This window comes from Amblyomma americanum, chromosome 9 (assembly GCF_052857255.1).
Source record: "Amblyomma americanum isolate KBUSLIRL-KWMA chromosome 9, ASM5285725v1, whole genome shotgun sequence".
Taxonomy (NCBI): Eukaryota; Metazoa; Arthropoda; class Arachnida; order Ixodida; family Ixodidae; genus Amblyomma; species Amblyomma americanum.
This window is the reverse complement of record NC_135505.1, coordinates 69,320,671-69,337,386: the sequence shown is the minus strand read 5'-3', so window position 1 is coordinate 69,337,386 and position 16,716 is coordinate 69,320,671. Positions and strand designations below refer to the sequence as shown.

Sequence of the window (16,716 nt, the reverse complement as noted above, 5' to 3'; positions counted from 1 at the left end):
GCCAATCCAATGGCCAAAAACTCTGCGAAGAATTTAGGAGTATAATCAGAGATATGAACGGAGTAGCTCCAAGCTAGATCCTGTGAATATATGCCAATCGCCGCCTTCACACAGCTGCCGGAGGCATCAGTGGAGAGAACAGTATGATGTGGAAAATTCTGTAGGTGTTCAGAAAGAAGACCATTTAGGGTATGTGAGGGCATATGCTTCGCATGGGACGGGAAAATAAAGTCGTAATAGAAGACGGGATCAGCCTGCGTGTCAGCAACTCGTTGCAAGGAGATCAGATCAACCTGAAGCGGAGCTAACAGATTCTGCGTGAACCTAACTTGCGGAAGCTGATAACGTGGCCAGTGATTAGTCAAAAAAAGGTGTGGTTGGGATACAAAAATTGGAATACTAACGCCTGGAGCCGTGTCAAAAGACTTGAGGAAAGTACGCACTGTTAGAAGTTGGAAGCGGGAATAGAGTTTGGGGATACGGGCTTCCAGATAAAGGACAGCGTTGGAGGCTGATTTTGGGAGCCCGAGGCATAGCCGTAGGGCACGCCTTTCCAGTAAGGCTAATGGCTGCAGCTTGTAGTTCGCGCTACCAGAGTACAAGGGGCAACCAAATTCCAGAATCGGTCTCATATAAGCCTTATATAGCAACAGTAGCTTGTCACAACGCATGCCAAACTTTTTATTGCCAACTCGGGTCAAACGGCTCAGTGCACGTTCCCCTTTAATAACATTATTCTTAATATGGTGTCGCCAGTCCAAATTTTGGTCATAAGTAACACCTAGGTATTTAACCGACTCCACCTGCGGAATTGGAGTGGAGCGGTAGGCTAGCGACATGTACATAGGAGCGTCGGCACGAGAGCCACAGGGATGATGTCCATTCCATTTTGACGAAAATTTTCTAGCGGCAAGCTTTGGGTGGGCAAGCTGGCAAACCAGGTTGCCGACCCTCCACACGGGGAGGTCAGCGACATACCTGAGCCAAACGCACCCTCAAATGCACATTAACCTGGCCTACAGACCTAACCTGAGACCTGGCCAAATCCCCCACACATAACGGCCTCACCAGAGTGACCACGTAGGCACCACCAGGACACCACAGTTGAGCTCGAAGCCAAGCACCAGCAAGAACACGTCAGCACCGTCCAACACCTCCTCCTTCTTCTTCCTCTCGCTGTACGCATCTCTCTCTTCTTCTTCTTCTTCTTCTTCTTCCACTGCATCCACTGGTTGCGTCTTCGTCCTTTTAGTATTCTTTCTAATGCGCTGTAATGTCCTCGGTTGCTCATCTCGGCGCTGTGATTGCCAACAAAGGCAACAGAATTTTTTTTTGCGTGAAACCTTTCGACTGTGAGCATAGAATATGCACTGCTGTCGGGATTAGAGGCAATGCAGTGTACAGGAGATTCTCGAAATAGTAAAATTGCGCTAACATATCGGGCTGTCCTAAGCTCGTGGCACGCGGTACGCCGCACTGAAGAAGATAAAGTCAGCCCTTTACTTGTGGTGTCTTTCACAGCGCCCGCATTTCTGCACGAAAAGTACCCGGCGTAGCAAGCGGAGACCGTTCAAGTCGCGCACACAGCCATCATGGAGAACCAGGATATCTTTGGCTTGCTCCGCACCGACATAGGAGAAGAAGGTGGGTGTCTCTCAAGTATGCTGGCGCGTACACTGTTAGGACTAATCGGGGTCAAGGTTAAGGATAGCAGCGCCTCATGAGTTTACGCATCAGTATGTGACATTTAGAACCTCAAATGCTTTACTCGCGGCTCATTTCGCGGCTACTGCTGCTTAAAGTGTTTATTTCCTCCTAAACCTGTCCGTGTATTAGAAGATTGTTTAAATTTAAGCTTTACACACATCTTGACTCTTGTGTGTCGCGTATCGGTGCGAAGGAAGAATTCTTATACTTCCGTCTTAATTTTTTTGCGTGTGTATGACGAAAGAAAAAGCAATAAATTATCTGAATTTTTTTATCGCTTACACGGTTTCATCGTAACCGTTTTATAAATCCCCAGAAGAAACAGCCAGCATCTAGAAAGTCATATTGCCTTTTCATTGCTGATGCCACCGGAGTGCATTACGTCCAATCTTTATTCAATTCTGCAATGTTACATTATTGGTAGGCAGATAGCCGGCTTACTGTGAATGTGTTTCCCCTTAGTGGCACTTGCAAAACTAAGGTCTAATAAGGTAGTGATTAACCATTGGGATCCACCCAAGCGTAGTCATACGGATACAAAGGAAAGCTATGCAGCTTGATCAGAAACCTCCCTGTCAAAGAAAAATTTCCTGGTCCGGGGTTGAAACCTGTGACCACGTCTTCAACGGAGCAGACGCTCTGCCAGCTGCGCTAACCGGGACGGCAAGCTTATGGTAGGGTGATGGCGAATTGATCAATAATTCGAATTTGGAACAGTGTTGGTCATTTGTTTTAGGGGAATCGCCCGAGGTGAAGTAGGTTTATAGTAAGGAAGTAGTTACTCGTTGACATCCATCCAAGCGCAGCCATTAGGCTACAAAGGAAAGCTGTACAGCTTTATCAGAAGCTTCGCAGTTAAAGAAAAATTCGTCCTGCTCCGACGTTCCAACCCGAGACCACCGCTTCACCGTAGCAGTCACTCAACCAAGTGAGCTATACAGGACAGCAAGCTTATACTAACTACTCCTAATGAGTAATTATTATATTATTGCAAGTCTACTCCACCTTGGGCGATTCCCCTAAACATTTCAGCAGCCCTAGTGAAAAGCGAAAACATTTTTTTCCCGCATACCATATCTGAACACCTCTTTTTGCCAATACAGACACGAATGAGACGCTTGTAGATCATATTTATTGGTAAAAAAGCGGTTCACTAATGGAGGGAGCACTAAGAACCAGTAAAGCTAGCTCAAATAGTTAATATACCTAGCTTTTAACAGCTTTTCCATCTTCACTCAGAGTGACTCAAATGGCACGAGCCAACACAGCGGGCACAATTTAACCAATGTGGAAAGTATCACGTAAAACTACATATATAACTTTGGGGTTGATGCAGAGGTTTTGAGCTAAAGAAATCTTTGTTACAAGCTGAAAGTTTCTGATCGATCTCAAACATCAACTGGCCATCCAACATCGGCGTGGTTGCGCCTATTTGGCGTTTTGACACGACAGCTTAAGAGGCCCCGTGTCGCGGAAAAGCCGCTGTCGTCGTCAGCGTCGGCCGTGAGCGAGAAATTCAAGAAGCATTATTAAATCAAACCGAGTAAGAAATTTCTTGACTTGGAAAATTGAACGAGAGCCTCCGGAGTGAGCGACGGGCACGGTAACCACTCCACCACGCTAGCTGGATGGTTTGAAATGAAGAAAGGCGCGCCTAGTGAACACGGTGTCGTTTTATAAGGGTGCTTTGTAGGCATGTACTGTAGATTATATAAGTAATTATGGGCATATAAATTACAGAAGTCGCAGTTAAAGAAGTAGCAAAATACGTTCCCGCTACATTTCCTCTTCGCTTGGCGCGCACGAGGCGCCATCGGGCGGCGCCCACTAAAACCACTCCCTCTTCCTCCTCCTCCTCTTCATATCCTGCTCCTCCTCCTCCTCCGAATGTACGCCACTGCCCCAACAGATAGCGCGCGACGGTAGCCCCTCATTGGCGCATCCCGCTAGTTTCTTTCGGGCGCAGTGGCGCCGTGCGGGGTCGCAGGAATCACGCGGTGAGCGGCGAACAACGGAGCGCGCGTCCAAGGCGCGTTCACCACAAAGCTTGCAGCTTGCTGCCGGTTCATTCGGCGCGGAAGCTATGCTGGCGTTCGTGGCATCGGGTTTGTCGAGAACGTTGTGCCGACGAACTACGACTGCAACTTGAGCCCTGTGCGCTTCGGCGGTATGAGGACGCCCAGGGATCTATGAATGTATAGAATGACCTGCAAATATGAGAATTAAACAATTACGCTAACGCGTCATATCCTCAAGGCGGAGCTTGAGTTTCCCAATTTTTTTTAACTTTTTTGAGGCGGTCTCCGTCTAACGTGCCTATTTTTTAATAAAAATAATTCTGCGGTGAATTAGCACATTTTTTATGTTATCCTAAATTTTTATTCTAAATCGAATTTCACGGCTTATACACACCTTATTTTTCTCGTACAAAGTATCCTCGGGGAAGCTTCCGGCTCCGTGCATTGTTTAATCTCTAAAATAATGCTTTTGGCGGAAATGGCAGTTAAAATCGGTAAAGCAGTGCGGACAGCAACGCTGTTTTGGCTCGCAAAATTTGGTGCCTGAACTAGCTAATTCATGCTTGTGTTTTCCGACTATCTGCCATTTTTTGTTTAGCTTCACATTTCTGTTACAATTATTATTTTTTATGTTTTAAATAGAAGAAATACAAAATATTTTGTGTTTGTCGAAACCTATATCGTGTAAGCATTCATTTCTGAGCAATCTGTGGTGATTTCTGCTTTTATTTTTCAGGAGTGGCGAAGCAACTCGAGCAAGAACGCCGCAGGTTGCAGAAAAAGAGAAGTAAGCAAAGTTTTTCTGCAGCCCTGCTTGAGATATCTGCCATAGCGGAGCATTCAGAAAAAAAATTCAACCGGTTTAGCGTAGCTAAACGCATATATCGTGCAGCAGCCCCAGTTACGGTGTAGACGTAATGTCCTTACGTGCTAAAGGCATTTCTCATAGAGGCGTTTATCATACATGCCTTTGGCCTAAATTGCTTCTGCCTAAAAATATTTCCCCAGAAGGCATTTACCACGAAAGCCTTTACCTTAAGTCTATACAGTAAATTAGTTTTTGCTGAAGGCCCTTACAGCAAAAACCATTGACGTAAGGTCATTTACCCTAAAACAATTTACCTTGAAGGCCTTTGCCTGAGTGAAGGCCCCCGAGATTTACGCCCCTGTAGGTTGCACGCAACCCCGTGGACAGGTGGGCTGCCAGCTTCAGGGAAGTATGTATGTACGTAGTAGTCCTACTTCACTAGAAAGAAACAACCGAACTATCATGTTTGAAACTTTGATCGTTGTGCCTCTTGCGTTGAACTGAAACCCATAAAAAGTCTGTTCTAGTGCGTCTTTTATAGCCAAAGCTATAACGTGCATCCCTCTACCTCGCAGCAACAATGTTTATGTGGAGGCTAAATATTATCCGCACAACCTTTGGTTTATTGGTTTAGTTAGAAACTTGAAGTTACATGTACTCCACTTTAGGTCAACAATTACAAAGCAAAATCAGTGCCTTACCTTGTTGGAGGTGGAATCCGCCACGTAGGCAACTGATTATAATGAGATTTCCTTCCACTTCACAACTGACGTCAATTGAAGTTCAAACATTAGCGCCCTCTTCAAATCAAGAATGAAATAAGTGCCTGTTATTATCCTCTTTCCAGGAAATTCGATGCAACATTACGCATAAACTTTTCTTGCTTTAAGTTCACTACCACGTACACGGCATTTCACTCCACGATTTAGACATAATTTTGCAAATTTTTTGTGAAACGGCGCAGATTCTCACACAAATTTCTATTGTAATAACGATTGTTACTTCACGCATAAATTTTAGGAACGTTCGCAGTGTTAATGGCTAAATTGCTCCATTCCTAATTCAGTACAGATAAGTAATAAATGTTTTCTCCTCCTTAGGCTTTCAGTTACAGTCGAGCTAACGCTGACTAATACCTGAAGAAGTAGGGTACATCACAGCCTTAGATCACAGGGGTGCGAGCTCGTGATACCTTTATGAGCAATTACATTTCCCACGGCAGTGTTGTATGACTCTATTCACGGAAAATTCTGCTTTCAACAGGGAGGCTGGAGGAACAGATGCGCATGGAAGTAGAAGCCCTGGAGTTAGAGGAACAGCAGAAACAGCTGCAAGCACAGCGGGCTCAACATGAAGATCAAACCGGTGAGTCCTATGGCTAATTTAAACGCGCGTGCAAATAAAAGGAATGGAAAATTGTAGTGTTCCGCTCGCATGGCCGTTCAGTATACCGTCACGACTTACATTACCTGAAAATGGTAAAGTAAAATAGTATTTAAGTACTTCCAATGAACTCATTACCTGAGTGGTTTTATGGTGGTGTACAATATTGCAGCAACTCATGAAATGTATTTATCGCATATTTGAAAAAGGGTCCGCACTTTTTATCAGGCACACGATCATTGCACCATTTATTTTCGCTAGGGGAAAAAATTGCAGTAATGTGCGCTATTTTCTCGTTGGCTGGTTTTCAACTGCGCTTAAATTGTATCAAGTTCAATGAGCCGTAACACAAAAGCCAAGATGGGAAAGGAGGCTGCGTTTGTTGCTCGATAGGCGGTTCTTGAATGAATCCCACACTTGGGGATACCAATGAAGGTATGAACGCCCCTTGTTTAGAGAAAAAAAATTGACAGAATCAGCGCATATTGTACAAATATAATAAGTTTAGGCCGCCAAAAAGACGCTCTACCATCTAGCCCACTTGGCTGCGCCTCGGCTGTTTTTTTTAAGGTAATTGTGTCGAAGACTAGATTGCGTCTTTTAATCTAGGTTCCCAGAGGAGCGTCAGTGACGAAAGCGAAGGAGATGCATGCAATATCAGTTTCAGAAAGTCGCCTACAAGGTATTAGGAAGGTAAGAGTTACTAGTGTCAGGGAAACCTTAGACTTCAATCAAACCAATGATCAGGCAGGCTTTCGTGAAGGATATTCTGCAATATGTCGTATTTACACTATCAAAATGTGCAGAATGTAATGGACCCCTATATATAGTCTCAATTGTTTACTAGAAAACATTTGAGTCACTGGAAACCTCAGCAGTCATGCAGGCATATCGGAATCAGGGTGCACAAGTTTATCTGAAAATGTTCGAAGATATCTATAGCAGCTGCACAGCTACCATAGTTCTTCATAAAATCAGCAATAAAATTCTAATAAGATAGGTTGCCAGTCAGCGAGACACAATCTCGCCACTGCTATTCATCGCCCATTTACCGGAGGTATTCCCAGTCCAGAATTGGGAACAGTTGTGGATAAGAATTAATGAAGAATATTGAGATATTCTGCGATTCGCTGATTATATTGCATTGCTAAGTCACTTAGAATGTGAGCTGCAAATTATGATTAATGAGTTAGAAAGGGAGAGCAGAACGTTGGGTCTAAAAATTATGCAGAAGACCAAATATTCAACAGTATAGAGAGGAAAGAGCAGTTCACGATTGGCAGCGAGGCGCTGGAAGTTGCAAAGAAGTACGTCTACTTCAGGCAGGTAGTGACCGCTGATCCGGATCATGTGGGGGAAATAACGAGAAGAATAAGAAGGGTGTAGAGCGCATATGGCAGGTTCTCTCAGATCCTGAATAGCAGGTTACCAATATCCCTCAAGAGAAAAGTGTACAACAGGTGTATCTTACCGGTACTCGCCTACGGGGCAGAAACGTGGAGGCTAACAAAAAGGGTTAAGCTTAAGTTAAGGACAACGCAGCGAGCCATGGAAGGAAATGTGATAGATTTAACGTAAAAAGAACGGAAGCGGGCAAAGTGGGTGAGGGAACAAACACGTGTTAATGATATCCTAGTCGAAATCAAGACGTAGGAATGCTCTTCGCAGGACATGTATTGCGAATCGAAGACAACTTCTGGTCCTTAAGGGTAACGGAGTGGATTCCTAGAAAAAGCAAACGTAGCAGGGTACGGCAGAAAATAAGGTGGGCGGATGAGATTAAGAGGTTTCGTTTGCGGGCGTAGGGCTTGCGCTGCTAGCAAAGTACAGGGTTAATTGAGAGACATAGGAAAATCCCTCGCTCTGCAGTGGGCGTGGTCAAGCTGATGATGATGATGATGATGTTGAATATAAAGAAAGTATTTGAACTTTTTAGCAGAGCTGCATTTCACACAACTGACACATTTTCCTTCGGGAAATGCACGCATAGCCCATGAACATTCATGCGATGGGTTAAATATATATTATTCTAAACATTTACTTCGAAAGAAGTGATCGAATAATACCCTGTATACTTTGATATTGAGCAGTGGTAACGCTTAAAGTCGTACGACTGCTATCCCTTATAAACTGAACTTTTTCGAAGAAAATAAAATTAAACAACTGGTAAAGCCACCCTGAACATACGCACAGACGACGGTCCTCAGTAGAAATCAATGGCACTGCTGTTTCGAAGAACATTGTAAATGGCATCCTGAAGGTCACTTTAAAGGTTTCATACAAAAAACGCATACAGTATTAGAATCATGCTTGCAAACATCCTACGAACATGTAAACTTGTTAGGCAAATACTGCTGCCTTGAGCAAAGCAGCACATCTCTGGAAATCCTCTGGAAATCGGGGCTCTTTTTATTCCGGTTTGCAGATATTTTACGGCCTTTTGGCCACGCCGCAAGGATGCAACATTTTGACAAAATTCATCAGGATAACATCACTAACTTCCAATGCGATTTCTATATAGTGTGCACAAGAAGCAAGCTAAGAAAATCGCCTTGTCAAGAACATTGACACAGCAACGAGATATCAGTGCTATGTTTACTCCAAAGTGCAGAAGCCGGAGTTAAAGAGCATAAAACAATCGAAAGGGAAACAGTCAAATCAACTTTGAATCCCTGTCTACAGTGTAGATTCCATGCTGAGTACACTAGAATATGGTTTAGCCAAGGTGTAAAGCGTCGTCATTATAATAATCATATGCATCCTTACCACGGCCTCTGCTGTGCAAAGTCCTTTCCTATACCTAGCAGATTAACAAGGTCCTGTTCCAGCCGAGGCGCCCTCTTCCCGTCTAACTTCGTAAATACTTTCGCCCACATGAAAATCGCCGTCGTTCGCTGTGCTTACTCTCTCTTATAATCCAGTCGGCTACCACTAATGGCCATCGAATATATTTACTTCGCATTACAGATGTTCCTAGTCAACATTACTTTTTTTTTGTTTTGCATAGGATATCAGGATCTCGCCTTTTTGCTCTGAACCGCAGCACTCCACTTGTGGTTCTTAACGTTATGTCCTTCATTCAACTTGCATAGCTTGCTCCGCGCTTTTTCACTTCAGTTCAACTCTTTTCTTTGATGTCAACATTTCTGCATCTTGAGATAGTGCAAGAAAGGTTCAGATTTTGTGTAGTTTCCTGTTGAAGAACACTTACGAAATTCAGTGCTCAACCTGTGACAACCTGTCAAATGCACTTCGCGCGTTTGTTGTTCTGGAAAGAGAGAAAATCAAATCTGCTCGCCATCAACGGAACGAAATCCGGCTGCTCCGGTTTATTCGGCTCGACAGACTTGTTGATTCCGGGTCTGCTGAGTTTGTGACAGTCAGGTACGACGCCCTTCAACTTCTGCGCGTCCGCCCCACCAACCCCCGCACGAACGCCGGCGACTTGGCCCACGGGCCTTCAAACGTAGAGTCAGCCATTACTCAACATTCCTCATTGGACAATAGCGCTAGACACGCAACGTAGCGCGGTCCTGGACAAGATAGCTGAACGGGTAGAAACCGAAATGGGTCGAGTTACGTGGCGGGCGTATTGTGGCCTCGTGAACGTGGAGGCGGTCCGGGGCCACGTCGACCACTCCTGCTTCGTTTCGCTGATCTGCTGTGTCTGTGCAAGCACGTAAATCAAATGGGAAAAAGGACGTCCAATGCATTATAGACTATCGCGAGTGATTCGTTACTTGTACTGAAGGCGTCGCGTATTCAATTCGCTTGTCTTGTGGCCATGCGGGCCCAGCCACACCGGCAGATTCCGTAATAAAAGATTTTCAGAGTGCCACTACCGGGTTTCTGGACATCTGAATGTTCACTACCGATATTGTAAACTCACATGTTGAGGGACATGAGCTTGCTGCGCAGGTATGGCGACATGACACGCCTGAACATATTGAGGCCGAAAAAATCGCGAGCACCGAAGAGCGCTGTGTCAGCAATCGTTGCATAAACCTTCTGGATAAAGAGTTCTGTGCCCTGCTCGATAGTCATGGTTCTCCTGCGTGTTACCACGTTCCGATGTCTGGCTATCAGATATTGTTGTTCTTGTTTTCGATGCTTGCTGTAGATTCACCGATGTGTCAAAACGATAAACATTCAGTTGTAAGCTAGCGCAAGCGTCTCGTTTTCCCTTTCTGTGTCCTTTGTGAAGTTGTAGCCTCATCGGTTCTTGTGTACTTGCCTCAAGCCCTGCCTAATTGATAGTTTGGTAATTTTTTTAGAGCAGAGCAGCATCTGTGCAGCCGCTAGATTTCAAAGTAAATTTCACATGCGAATGGTACTTCCTAACTGTCTTTATGACTGCTGAGGTTTTGGCTACATCCGCTAGATTTTAAAGTAAATTTCCAGATGTCAATGATATTGCCTGTTTGACTTTATCCCTGCTGAGGATTCAGCTAAGTCAACTGCTATCTCATAACCTGTGAAGGCTATATATAGGTCTTCGTTATTTAACCCGCGTATCTATATAGTCAGAACCCTAATGCATGTTTGGTCTTTGGTCTACTATTCCTTCAGAAGGCCAGCCTAGTGTATTGTTTAATAAACGAAAGGGTGACTTAATAAAGTTAGGGAGTAACTTAGTATACAGAGTGTTTCACCTAAGATTTTGCACAATTTTTAAATATAGGCTTTTTCAATTAGAAGAGCTCTTCTTTCGGCATAGCATTATCAGAGGTGTAGCTCATGAGAATAATACTAGGACGCGCTAAATACAAGGCTTGTTAACTAAAAGTAAATAATTAACCTTCTAACTGTTATTAATTAGGATTCTTAATAATCAGAGGCGTGCAGCCTACCGTAGGTAATACCCATATCAGTTATTAGAATTTCAAAGAATGGTTATCCTCGGCGCTGTGTCCCAACAAATCTTGGCGACATCGCGCAAACATACACGCGCTGTATAGAAGCTTGCAGGCAAAGCAATCTCTCCACTGCACTTAACTCGTCTAAATAGCCAGAACTGACTGGGCGACAGCGGCGAGTGTACATGGCTATTACTTACGGCAGGCTCTACACGCTTCTCAATAATTAAGGAGCCTAACAGTAATAGATATATATAAACTATATTAGTTAATAATCCTTCTTGTTAGCATGTATTTTCTGTATTCTGATCTGCTACACCGCTAGTATTTGTGTGCCGAAAAATGTGTTCCTTTAATTTCAAAAATACTATTTTTAAGAATTGTGTAAAGATTTTCGTGAAACACCCTGCATATCTTGTACACAATAAACAGATAGCTGATCACTGTATACTTTTTAAAGTTCTTCATCTGCCTTTTGTTATGAATCAAGATATTGCTAGCAGTGTTTCATGTTTCCAATAAATTCAACGCCGTGAGGGACTGCGTGTAGATGGCGCAAAGTCTCAAATGCACTAACTATCCACTTCGCCACTACGGATCTGTGCTTATTTGGGCCTGAGTAGCCGTTTTAGCCTTTGCACTGTTAGAGTAGCTTTCCTTTTGCTTACTTTTGCTACTCCACTGGACTTTACAGTCGCTCACAGACTGCCTGTGTTACAGCTGTCCTGCTTGTTTTGCCTACTTTGTACAGTTTTGCCGAAATCCTTGGCTACTTCTACTTATTATCGGTACATGTACCGAAATTCCTCTCCTGGCGTGCTTGTGCAGGTATCCTAATTTAATGCTGAGAATGTTCTTCCGCAAGCTAGGATAAACAAACAAGAAAGAACAGTGCGAAGTTTGCATCAGACTGCCTTCAAATGTCATTCAGGAGTTTGAAGTCGTTCCTCACCATATTGACGCTCACGAGAGAACACGTTCTTGTTATATTCGGGACAGCTTTTCGGTTGTTGTTTCAGCCGTAGGAGAAACCGAACTTGAAAAGCCGACCGGTAAGTACACGCTGCTCGGTACTACGTACGCTCCTTTAGTGCTTGTCTTTAGCCTCTCGGTTACTAAGGGTGTTATCAATGTTCAGTTGAGGCATAGAAAAAGCCGCACTTTGAGCGCCTCATCAGAATTAGTGTCTTCCGGCCAACCTGCTTACCGGCTTGAGAGGAAAAAAGAAGAGCACGTCTTCTTGAGTCATTTTTGTTTTCAATCCAAAATAGCTGAGAACATACAAAATATATTTAAAGTGCTGTCCGATAAAGCCTCTGTTTTGGTATCTAAAAGTAGACTACCGTATAAGTTAATAAATCTAAGCGTTCACGGCGTCCAGCTGCTAAGAAGAATTCTTGGGTTTGAGACCTTAGAGATGATTTTGCCAACTCCGGGCATTAAATATGAGCGTACCTTCGCGCGCCGTTTTCGTCCATGCGTATATTTCAGGCTAGCCAATCTCAGTGCTGTGGCTTGGGTTCCGGGGCTCTGACAGTTTTTCCTGGCCGTTTTCTCCTTATTTATGTCCATTTCTTTAGCGAAATTATTTTTTATGTCTGTATATTTTCTTATAATCTTTATGTTTTTCTACCCTCTCTTTTTAACTACCGAAATATCCTGTCCTTGCTTAATGACGTCGTATATAGGCCGGTCACAGTAAAACATTCTGACTTGAATCCAATTAAGGGAGACTTGTAACTGCCTTCTCACGCATGTCCCAAACTGTGCACCATCACTACCGCCTCCACTTTCGCATTAATACTTCAAGTTGAGAACTGAAACGTTTTCTTTCCGCTTATATGAATATGTACATTTAGGCGTGCCCTATATCTTGCATTGGGACAAATATTCATTTTCAGTCCAACGCGGCTTGGCAGTATTGTAGCGATAGCTACATTACGCTTGCATTTCGAGCCTTCAGCATGGCGGCGCAACCGAGTGGGGTGGGGGGGGGGGGGAGTAGAGAGGAGGAAAGAACGAACCCAAGTCCAGGGACGAAGATAAAGAAGGATCGCCCAGCGAAACCGAGCGGCGAAAGCTTGGCTTTGCAATTCGACTGATAGAGTTCCTCTCGGCCAGCTGTAGCTATTGCGTCACTCCAGGTTTAACCAGAGCTAAACCACAGCTATTTTTTAATATTTTTTTCGCCTCGAAGTTACTGCTACCGAGAAGTCCAAAGCGCGGGGCTCTCCGAAGAGACAAGCGGAACGTCCTTCGAAGAGTTCCGCGAGCGGGAAATCGACTCCTGCGGCATCGTTGAAAATCATGGCTGAGCCGCTTGCCGAGGTTCACGGCTACCCGCCGGTGGTCACCAAAGAAGAACCGGAAGAAGCTCTATCAGGGGAGCCAGTCATATCCCCCGAAGGCGAACAAGGAGCAACCGAGTGGGAAGGTGAGCTTAAGGCACTAACGAATCACCTAGTCAGCCGAGACAACTTCACACAAATATATGATTCAACAGAGAAACCACACCAGACAACTTACCAAAAAAAATCTCGGCACTTGCAAAATTCAAATAACTACGGTAGGAGCATTCGTACAGCAAAATATGTTTCGTGTTTATTAAAAAAATAGCGAACTATTGCCTGAACTTCTATCTTTCTATGTGTGAAAGTACAGGGAACTGCCGCCTGTATTAACGTGACAGGGTGAAAACCTAGGCTGTTAAATCCGCAGCTGTTTCTTATGAATGAAATTGAGCACGGTGTACACTTCTTACTCCTGCGAACATACCGGGAAAATATATAGCAAACCTCTTCAGTTCAGGTTAGCTTCTAGGATTCCGTAGTTCTGCAGGTTTAGAAAATTTGCTGTGGATTACACTTGCTCGGAAACATTTGGGCATTTATGCCTCTTTTAACCTGATGTACATGTGTAGCTGGACTGTAGCCTTTGTAGTAGGCGAAAAAGCTGACTAGATTATTCTCATCTTTTGCACATTGACGGACAAGTTGAAGACGAAGTGGTGTTAGGAGAAACTGCAAAGAACATTTCACCAGGGGATTCACGGTTCTGTCCACGGAAAGTAAAATCCGAGCTACTCAACAGGTGCCTATACCACGAATTGTGGGTAAAAGTACAAGTTCACGAAGAATATAAAGATGACTCGGCCGTAACCGCGCAAATAACACACGGACGAAGAAACGAACCCGACGAATCGAGTTCTGTGTCGCCCTGCTTTTTCTTCGTGTCTTTTCTGCGTTGTTTCATCATGATGAAGTTCGATCATGCCCTGTCATTCGTCATAAAGAGCGAAAATTGTGAAACTAAAGTCTGCGCAAAACTATTGCGCTTCTTGAGACGACCCAAAAGCCAACACTTCTTGCGAGGTCTCAGTGTAGTGAAATATATGTTTTTAGAAGCCTTTAAATCCTTAACGATTACTTTTGCTCAATAAAGCTGATGATTACTTGCCTATTTGTGTTCCGGTAAACAATAAGTTAGGGGATCTCTCTGTGCTCTGAAAATTTCTCAAGTGTTCTTTCGCTCTAATAATGGCTAATCAAATGGTTCATGGTTAAGCAAATAATGGTTAAGCAAAAGTAGCCGAATTTTTGGATTATTCAAAGAGTCTACGTCCCTACAACTTCAACAAAAGTACTCTAAGAGATTTACACCATCTATGCGGGCACGCATGATTTGTACCCCGATTAGCGTGGTGACTTGCGTGGGTATTTTTTTAAGGAAACAGGCCTATACAAATTTCTTTGGAAGCCCATTGAAATAGTTTCAAATCATGCGGCTGACGTCAAATCAAGAAATATGCAAATAGGGCCAAACGTTAAAGGAAGGGATTAACAATGGAAAACAATAACACCATCGCCGACGTTTTTTAGAGAATGTAAGAGTATATACAGTGGTGGTGGTGGTAGTGTTTTTTATTAAAATAATAGTAAAACAGAGTGAAAAGATTTTTACTAGCCCCGGCATCTGCATTCGATACTGAAGCACCTAGGCTGGGGCAGCGGAAATAAAGAATAGCAGGTAGAATGGAGAAATGAAATGAAAGAGGTGAGTGGACAGGAAGTCAAATACAGTCAATATAGAAGACAAAAATATACAGTCAAATACATAATCTGCGATACATACTCCAGAAAAATTAAAGCTCGAGCAATGAAGTACGACTGCCAAAAATAATTTAACTTTTGGGCACTATTCAGTTTATTGAACGGCTATTTTGTGGTTATACCTTGGTTAACGAAGGCCACGTGTAGCATCTTTAGTAAAGAGGGGCGTAGGATTAGCCTAGACTTCTCCAGAAAACCATAAAAAAGAATGGATAACTGAAATTGTCGGTTAATACTTAGGTCGACTTCAGCAAAAAATGGCAGAACAATGACCTGTTCGTTCTTTTAATTGTCCTTGTTCTACCATTTCTGCAGCAGCCACCCTGAAAATTTAAAGGGAGCAGCGGAAATTCTAGAATGAAATAAACGAATTAAAAGTAAAGAGAAACCAGCCCTTTTTCACAGCGTAGTTCAACAGAAGGCAGTTATTCGAGCAGAGTGTTGACTTCATAAACAGAAACCTCATCAATCTTACTTAGGAGTGTACAAGTGCATGGCAGATGCGCGGACTTCGACACGCCCTCTCTAAACAAAAAAAGGCTCACCATTATTTAAAGCAACCAAAATGCTTCTATTTGCCGGTGGTGTAAACATTACTGGCGAGTAAAATCATGTTTAGTAAATTGTCAACAAAGGAGCATTTCAACAACTCATCTTGGTGTTCGCAACCATGCCTTCATCCTTCACAATTAGTTCCAATTGATACAAGATGTGACATTCTCAAGGTTTCGAAAATGAAGCGTCTGTGAAGAAAGCCGTTCTCGCTTCATTATTCGCAAGAATATCTGAAATTGCAAGGTGGCAGTTAGTAACTGATTTCCATGCGAAATAAAGGTTGAACTATTCTGTATTCGTCACGGCGACTTTCATCAGTCCGAAAACAAGCATTGGAGGACAAAGCATGTGCCACTTAGCTTCAATTCCTCTATCCTGCATCCCCGATACCTCCCCAAAAGTCGTTCGATTTCTGGACTTTGTGCTGCCCCCTGCGACTTCTCCGTTCTGTTGGAATGCACTCCGTCCTCTCTACGGACCTTTTGGTGGCGGCATTCCCCATCATGGTGCCGTTTTATATCTTTTTTTTTAATTTGTACCAGGATGCCAACCTCACGTTAGTCTCCTAGCTCGATTTCTTTTATATCCCCTAACTAAATCATCTCTTCACTCAAGTACTGTCGCTTTGCATCAGCTGAGATCACATTTAAATCCTGGCTGCAGGTGCGGACCAATTTCCCGAGTGGGCTCCAGCGGCGCCCGAAGGCCCCCACACCAAGGACCCTGAGCAAGAGGAAGCGCGGCGAATGCTCGTGACTGCTCTTGTCATCCTGGCTGCGCTCCTGGTGCTGGTGCTGGCGGCGCTCTTCTATTACACCAAGCCGCTGGATGTGATCACTAACCGCACCCTCAAGATCACCCCCTGTTCGTCGCCCGGCTGCATCAAGGCCAAGGAGATCGCGGAAGACATGCGGCTCGCCACCACAGGCAAGCAGGGAAGAGAGCTTCACCCCTGCGACAACTTTTACCTGTGAGCACCTCAAGGTTTTGGTCTTCTTCGCCCAGTGAGCTGCTGTTCTGCTCAGCATTTGATCACGGCTGCGGTATTTCACCAAGGAGATAATACCGAACAAAAGGACAGTCCTCAGATAAAAATAGACGAAAAGGAAAACCAGTTGCAATTGAAGGTTTCAGCGGTAGAGAGGCTAGTTCGTTCTATAGCGAACGCGCGAGCAAAGTAGTCTCCAAGCCGCAGGCACTTTCACTGCCAGTTCGATGCCCATTTTGCCCTACAGCCCTTAGCATTCCAGTAAAGACGCTAAGTCTCTACCTCCGTAGAT

General features: G+C 44.0%; 1 protein-coding gene across 1 annotated transcript in view; it reads left to right on the top strand.

Annotated features, from left to right (window-relative positions):
- The first annotated feature begins 1,516 nt into the window (after window positions 1-1,516).
- LOC144104234 (neprilysin-1-like) overlaps window positions 1,517-16,716 on the top strand; it is a 43,194-nt gene continuing 27,994 nt past the window's right edge. Inside the window, exons 1-6 of the mRNA XM_077637118.1 lie at window positions 1,517-1,644; window positions 4,462-4,512; window positions 5,797-5,898; window positions 11,792-11,824; window positions 12,970-13,206; window positions 16,100-16,406. Coding sequence (XP_077493244.1) covers window positions 1,593-1,644; window positions 4,462-4,512; window positions 5,797-5,898; window positions 11,792-11,824; window positions 12,970-13,206; window positions 16,100-16,406 — 782 coding nt within the window. The 5' untranslated portion in view covers window positions 1,517-1,592. The remainder of the gene's footprint in view (window positions 1,645-4,461; window positions 4,513-5,796; window positions 5,899-11,791; window positions 11,825-12,969; window positions 13,207-16,099; window positions 16,407-16,716) is intronic.